At 38.5% G+C, this 8207-nt stretch overlaps 1 protein-coding gene across 2 annotated transcripts in view; it reads right to left on the bottom strand.

The window, feature by feature from the left end:
* Positions 1 to 305: 305 nt before the first annotated feature.
* The window catches only part of igf2bp3 (insulin-like growth factor 2 mRNA binding protein 3), a 40878-nt gene continuing 32976 nt past the window's right edge, over positions 306 to 8207 (bottom strand). For both annotated transcript variants that reach the window (XM_056479177.1, XM_056479178.1), the window contains 5 exons: positions 6437 to 6556; positions 6208 to 6282; positions 5978 to 6109; positions 4252 to 4365; positions 306 to 2913 (listed from right to left, as the gene is read on the bottom strand). In XM_056479177.1, coding sequence (XP_056335152.1) covers positions 2815 to 2913; positions 4252 to 4365; positions 5978 to 6109; positions 6208 to 6282; positions 6437 to 6556 — 540 coding nt within the window. In that variant the 3' untranslated portion in view covers positions 306 to 2814. The remainder of the gene's footprint in view (positions 2914 to 4251; positions 4366 to 5977; positions 6110 to 6207; positions 6283 to 6436; positions 6557 to 8207) is intronic.

Below are 8207 nucleotides of genomic sequence, written 5' to 3'. Positions count from 1 at the left end.
ATTTTGCAGAAAGTCTGAAGATCTTAATTAGCTTATTTAACTGTTTGAAGAGGAACTAAAAGCCGTGCATTAGGGTGGTTCACCATGAAGAGATCAGAACATTATTTTATGACCATTTGATTAAACTTTGAGGTTCAGTTCTTGCTATTAATTAACCATTAATTATGACTTTTGCATCAAAATCATAATTTGGACTATATTAAGGTACTTTAAAGATTTGACAATTTTCCTAAAATATCACAAACATTAAAAAATAGCCCACAAATAGAAACAAGAAACAGCAAGGAACCACAAACAATGCTTGCTAGGAGCCAACTTGACTTTTAATTATTTTCTTTGTATCAGAGGCATTTGACAAGTGGAGGTGTGTGAGGGCGCACAAGCACGGTCGGAGGGGATGCTGCTTTTCATGCTTAAGTCAGACCACTTTTTTCCCCCCGGAACTATTCCAGCTTCCGGAATTCCACATCACATTCCCACTGAAACATGACTCACCACACAACACAGCCATGAAATGAATTGGATCAGATCCCAGTCAAAACAAAAAGAAATCTGGAGGAAAAAAACAACTGTAGCATCCATAAGACGTGAAAAATGTAAAAAATAAAGACTTCATTGTTCATATTTCATAAGCAAGAAATGAAGCAGGCCCTTGAAAACAAACTTTTTCTATAGCCGTCATTAATCAGATTCCAAATGAAACACTTTGACCTTTAATACAATACCTATGCGAGAAATAAAGCCCAATACAAGGAAGCCACATCAAACCAGAAGCAGAAAAAAGCAATAAGGTGAGGTTTCAAATCAATTAGCAGAGAGAGAGAAAAAAACAAAAACAAAGACAAATTGCAGGCAAAAGTGAAAATCAAATTTCTCATTCATCTTTAAAGTCTAGCCATACATTATTATTTTTTTAATGATTTTTCTTTTCTGTGAGGAAATAGGCAGATGGGACATGACCCTACAAATTCTAACAAATAGCAATATGCCTCTAATTTAAATACTTTCCTATTAAGAGGTAGATCAAAAACGGTGTAAGAGAAGTGTAGAAAGAAAAACAAAACGATCACTTGTGCCCCTCTGGTCAGCGCTCGGCGCCATGCGCATACCCAGTGCGGAAGTGTTCGCAAGGGACTTGAGGTATCGCTGCGCGCGCTGGAGGTCTCGGTGAGATGAAAGGATTCCCGACACCCACCGTTTCCTCAGCTGAGGTAGACAACGGTCTTACTAGTGTGGAAGCATGGATGCACTCTTTTACCACAATCAAATCATATTTACATTCTGCATGAAAACAAAAGGAATATTGGTTTCTTTATTTTTTTTTTACTAAACGTTTTTACCTTGCTAACGTTCATTTTATATATATGTATTTTTTTGCTTTTTTCACTTTGAATGACAAACGAAAGTTATAAATGAAACCATTTGCACGTCTATTTCTATGTTACAGCTCGTTAGCCTAAAGACGTGCCATTGACTATTGTAACCTATATAGCGGTCAACGCAAAAGCATCAGAACAGTGAAACTCCCCGACATGCATTGACTGACGTTAAACACTGAAAATCTTCGGCAGGTAAAGCCCAGTTTGATGAAAAAAAAAGCCCGTCTCGAGAACAAACGGCGCACGTTATTTGGGGAAAAAAAATTAGCACGGGAAAAGAAAAAACAACCTCAATCGGGCTGGCCGTTATTATAACTATTTTTTAAACTTTGATAGAGAACTAGGCGCGCTGAGGATGAGGGGGTGTCAAAGAGGTTACAGCAGGATCTTGGTCATCCCTGACCTCTATTGCTTGCATCCAACCCTAACTGAAGTGTAATGAAATGTGGGTGAATCGTATGCTACCGCCGAGACAGTTATTACTAGCATGTTAGCACGGCATTGCTGCGGTATGTACGGTTGACGTTATTTCTCATTACCTTGACGGTGTTCAGAGGGTGGTGGCTCCTCAGCGACACTGAGGCGCTTTTCTTTTCTTTCTCCTATCTGTAGAGAACATAGAAGCCCAAACTCTGCTCTTTTACCGTATCGACGTGCGCCAACTCATACAATTATTCATCGAGAGCACGCAAACGGCAAAAGTTGGAGATTCGAACGTTAACTACAGAATAAATTTTACATTTTCTTAAAAAAATAAAAATGTTCAAGAACTATTAGCCTTATAAAGTATACAAAATACCACAAAGCAAAATAAAAAAAGAACAGAACATTTTTTTTCATATATCATTTTCTTTTTTTCTGAGGTACTCTAGCCTGAGGTAGATCAGTAAAATGCATATTAACTTGGTTTCCTGGCCAACACCAATCAACACTTCCCTCAGTCATAAGTGGCAGTGTCGCTCCACCTTCTTTCATAATTTTATATATGTATATATATTTACCTATTATTCTATAAAATGCATCAGAATTTATAAAATGCCACCACGGATCCCAGGACAGCGTGCTTCAATCAACAATCCTCTTTCCATCTCAAGCCAAAGACCTTAAACCCCACTCCGTGTCACCCATTCCTTACCCCAAAAACAAGCTCTGAACGCCTTTTACCCTCAATTTCAGCATTTCCCAATGAACTCAAAAACAAACATCTGTCAATTAGGGACTGTGCAGTTACTGTATTAAGGCAGGGACTGGGTGGCTGAGTTTCCTACGGTTTGATTGAAATTCTGTGGGGAAGGGGGAAGTGCAGGTGTACACAATTCTCACTGAAACTTCAGGAGGAATGGGTGTAACAGCGGGCAGGGTTGTAAGGACATTCCCTGACCCCTGAGATGGACGCGTCCAGTGTCCTGTTAGTTTCCGAGAAGACGCAGTGGCTCTATTTCCTCCTGGCTACTGGTGGACCTGCAGCTGAGGGCTTGGGCTGCTGTTGCCGCCTCACCTGAGAGATTATCTCCTGGATCTTCCTCTGGGCCAGCTGCAAGACATCAACGAAAAAAAAAAAAAAAAAAGTTAAATTTTACAAGTAAACATCAGAGATCTCAAAAAAGACCGTATACACAAAAACGGAACTTTACACGCCACCATTGAGAGATTCTAAATAATGGAAGGTGGGTCAAAATGAACCTAACGCGGATAAAGTCAGTGAATGTTGGAGGAAATGGTTTGGGTGTTTATGCTCAAGTCATTCAAGACACTGTACACTTCATACTAAATTATGACTCCTGTAACATTCAGAAAATGTCATGTTAATGTTTCTTTATGTGAAGTTATTGCTGTTCTCAAATTTTGATCACCGTTTTCTCCACAAAATAAAGGGCTTTTGTACAATTGTCTTGGTTATATTGTAAAACCTCATTCTACTAGCATGGTAAAGCCACAACTAAAAGCCCAAATGTTGAATGATTAAAATATTAAGACTCTTTCTGAAAAATAAAGTTAAATTGCTTTAATTTTTGATCGCCACTTTATAATTAGTATGATTTAACATGTTAGCAATTTAATTTTAAGCTACGTTTCAGCACATGGCTAGCAAGAATTGCTACTGCAAACATTTCTAACGTTTTCACAACATGTTTAGCATATTGCAAACATTTTACTGAGATATAGGCCCAATCCCAATTCTACCCCTTAGCCATTCCCCTTCCCCATTGTCCCAATTCTCTTTAGTTTGTAGGTGTAGGGCTAATGGAAAGGGCTAGATAATGGAGAATTACGGAGCTAGATCTCCTTAAAACAGAGATTTTTCTGGACCACACTCGACACCAAGGGGTACGAAAATTTCCCAAAATACACCAGCTACAGCGGTAGCATAACTGCACACAGAAGGGATACACAAGTAGTATTTTTGGTTATTATTATGAATTTTTACAACAAACAAGCATACGTTTTAATACGGTCATAACAGTGTTTGTTTTCATCTATAATCCCTAATAATATTTCCTGTATGGTAGTCCCACAACATCCTTTCACCTCTGTCACTCCATGACAGTTGAATACTCTGCCAGAAAAGTCTAGAGGCTGCAAATGAGCTTTTTACACTCACTGGTATAACGTTAATTTTACTGTTGTTTTCGTGTGTTTAGATGGCCATGATGTAAATAGAAACAAAAGAATTGGGATTGGGCCATAGCATATTTCTTCCATGTTTCTATCACTGTTAACATTTCTAATCTTTGGCAAGCTTGGCATAACAACCTTATATTTCCAGATAATTTATTATAAATGCCATTTTAATACTTTGCATAGTAATATTTTAAAATTACACTTCTTGAACTCCATTGCATAGCAGAGTAACATCTAATAGATTAATCACCTGGCTTGCATAGAAGTGGCCTGTGATTTTTACTACTACTTGGTCATTTTCATCAGGTGTCTGGTCCCGTGGGACAACCACCTCTGCACTGGTCAAGTTCTGTAGTTCATTCACCTGAAGAGAAGCACAAAGCACCAATCACAATGAAATTCTGGGAGATTAATTAATTCTTAAAGGGATAGTTCAAACAAAACTGAAAATTGTCATCAAGTACTCGCTCTTTAATGGCCCGTTTCCACTGAGTGGTACAGTACGGGTCATCTTTATCAGGCTAGTGTCTCCACTGCCAAAGCGTACTAATGGTACCCTTTTGGTGGGCGTGGTGTACGACAGTTGCAGTAGACGTCATACTCTCTTGAGAAAATGTCAAAGTAAAGCTGTACAGGTCGTTCATGTATATTATATGAAAACCATTTCTCAAAAAACCGATGCTTTATACACATAAATAAATTCAGAGTTCATAATAGTCCAAAAGGTGATGATAATAGTTAAACATGGCAGTTTGTTCATGTTTTAGGTTGCTGAAAGAATCATTTGCTCCTTTGTATCGCGTTTGTGCGTTTCTGAAAGGATCAGATGTCAGAAGCGCTTGAAAGATTACAAATTTCTTTAAATATATACATTTCATTGAAAGATACATTCTGAGGGAGCCTATATGTGAAACACAGTCTCATGTCTCCAAAGTAATGTAAATTGTCAGTTTCAAAAGCACAGCTGTGTCTATTGTCTAACAAAATGGCAAAAAGTAACACTTTCAAGCTGTTCAACTGGCCGGACGGGTTCAGACTCCAGTACATCATTTGCACGCTTTGTTTTCATGCTAAAACGTATTGTGAATGGGTACTTGTATGCTGATGAGATCGGGGCTGGAGATGCAATTAACCCTGCTAAGAACAACACTTCATTTGCGCTAGTTTGTTTAGGTTTGTCCCCACCTACATGCATCACTGTCTGTAAAATGTATAAAAACATAGTGCCTGCTGCACAAGGACAGAGATCTTTCGATGACGCCACAGTGACGCAGAGTTCTTATTAAAGGATTCTGCTTTGAAGATACCCGAAAGTTCTCCCTGGTTTTTGTCACTTCTTCAAAATCACAACACACTTCAATAATTACATGCACGTTATTATCATCAGCTCAAGTAGTTCATTATTTCAAATATAGACGCATGGCAAACACACACAAGCTCTCTGGAGAAAGTGAAATCGTTCATGCTTTTAGCCGGACTCAAACAACAGGACACAGCAGATTTTGTTCTTTTTTGCTTTGCGGCTGTTCATCAAGACGATAACAAGTTTTGTTTAAGCTCAGGTTGACCATGGCTCGTTATTATATGTATATATTACTACGATGTAATGTCTCAGCTGTGTATTTAAAAATGGTGCTTCCGCTGTTTTCATTCTGGCTTGTGCACACAATAGTGACGTTTCTCTGTAAAAACGGTCTTCTGCGTGTCTCACTCTGCCTTTTGGTACCCTTTTATTGTGCTAGGTACCCTTTGAAGGGTACCCAAAAAGTGGTACAACACCGTTCACATTGTGTTACCTTTTGACAGTGGAAACGGCCATAAAAGCCACTCAGTGACTATTTCTTAAAATAAAAACCCAAAAATAAAACCCAAAGTTTTGGAACCACTTGGGGGTGACTAAATTTTCATTTTGGGGTGAACTATCCCTTTAAAAGCAAATATGAACACTGAAAATGTATATATTAAAAGACATTTACCGTTTTGCCACCTTTACCAATGACTCTGCCAGCGGCGAATGATGGCACTTTTATGTGAGCCTCTAATTTAACCTCCTCTTTCGGTCCAAAGAAGTTCTCCTCTTTTAACTTCCCAAAGATGCGTCCCTGAGCCTGAGAAAAAAAAAAAAAAAAAACAGAGGCTCAATGCAGAAATGTACATTTAAATGACTCACACAATGGGCCAGTTCATTAAATGTCTACCTTTTTACCTTAAACTGTGCCTCTGGTGGTCCAGAAATAATGACCATTCTTTGCTTGGCATCAATTCCGTCAGCAGGTGCAATCTAGAAGACAAAATGACAGATTCGAAACTTTATTACTAGTCTTTGCTATAATGTTGCATTAAAGACATATATAATCCAACTTGTAACAATTAACTTTAACAAAAAGATTTGGTGGGAAGATAAAAGGTCACAAAGCATTCTTGCAAACACTCACTTTGATTGACGCACCAGCGAAGCGGCTGAGCTGTTTAATGTGTTGGCCCTGCTTGCCGATAATAGCACCAACTGCCAGTGCAGGAATGAAGAGGTGCACGGTTTCCGACTCCATCTGAGGCTGTTGACACAAATACACTCATGAGTTACGATCACACATTTAACACCAAATAAATCTGCGTTTAGATGAGACCCATCCAGAGAATGCGCCACAAGATAACAGAAACACGATGACCTGGGGAAAAACAACCCAGCTTTGAGGAACCAAGCTTTGAGTTCACTCTGCATAGAAACTATAATGTACAACATATAACCTGTCTGTTGACTATATTCCATTCCAAAAGACTCCATTAACACAAAACCAGCTGCAAAAATAGCTCATTCTGAAATCATCCAAATGTAATGGGTCTGAAATATTAGCACACTGCCCATTTCGAAACAAGAACATATGCTAGCCTAGTTATAGTAAAACACATGCAGCGCTGAGGCTATCAATCAATAGAAGATCACATTTCATAAAGCCCCTAGCTCAATCTTAAGTTTGTGCAACTGCAGTAACAACAAAAACACCTTTTAGAGTGTGCATGACAGGGAACAGCAGATTGCTGTTGCCCAGTGAACATATTAAGTGTTTTTTTTTTATTATTATTCACCTTAGTCTGCAATGCAGAAGCTTTGCAGTTATTTTAGGACTTCAGATTTTTGCTTAAGGGGTTAATTGACTAGAAATAACAAACATCAGTAAATAGTCCAACTACTTGCTTGGCAAACAGGCGTTTATGTTATGACTACACATAAAAATATGAGAAAACATCAAGCAGCATTAAGAATTGTTAAGGCTGAAAAATCAATCATAAGCCCAGAAGTCTCCAATGACTGCGCCCGCTCTTACATGAGTTAATAGACAATTCATTACAGAAATCCAATTCCAATATAACTGACTGCCCATTGCTGATAGCAATTACCACAAAAGACAAGGATAACAACCAATTAACCATTGTTTGGAGCATTAACAACCATCACTTAGTCATAGTTTGTAGTAAAATGGTGGACATACTAATGGCAAATCAAACTTCTAAAACTGTTGTACTATAATAAAATCATGGTTAAGTGTTAGCTCACCCCAAAAAATTAAATAGTTTTTAGTTAATCTTGATTCAAACCATGACCAACATTCATCTTTGGAACTCAAATAAAAATTTAAGGTAAAACGGGTTGGGCAATAATGCAAAAAAAAAAATTGATATGTTTTTTTATCATTCAATATCGTTAATTATTGAATATTTTTAACAATACATTTAGGAATATTTAGATTTTTCACTAGGTGCGGCTTAAACTGCACACGGTTCATGCGCGTGCCTTTTGCACAACATGTGCGCTTTGTGCAAGTTGCGCGCCTCCATTTGAAATGACAAACTTGCACTAAGCTTATTGGCACTGCTTCCAAGGCGCATGCTCAGCAGCCACATTTGAATAAAACTATAGCCTTCATACTGAAACTACATACCGAATCTTTTCATAATCGATTAAGACAATGGTTTCGGTCAATAAATATCGATTCTGATTTTAAATCGCCCAGCCCTAGCGGGTCGCACACCAGATGCGCCGCGACCCGACACGCACATGACAGTTGGAAGTATCGCACACCAGACGCGCACATTCACATGTTATTTAAAATGAAATTATTCAGATGGCGTGGCAGAAATATAAACAGTGTCCCGAGTTGTAGCTGGGCGCTGTGGACAGCTGCCGAGTTGTGGTGCCGGTGTGCG

This window comes from Danio aesculapii, chromosome 19 (assembly GCF_903798145.1).
Source record: "Danio aesculapii chromosome 19, fDanAes4.1, whole genome shotgun sequence".
Taxonomy (NCBI): domain Eukaryota; kingdom Metazoa; phylum Chordata; class Actinopteri; order Cypriniformes; family Danionidae; genus Danio; species Danio aesculapii.
The sequence above is the reverse complement of the archived record's forward strand: the minus strand, read 5'-3'. Positions and strand labels throughout refer to the sequence as shown.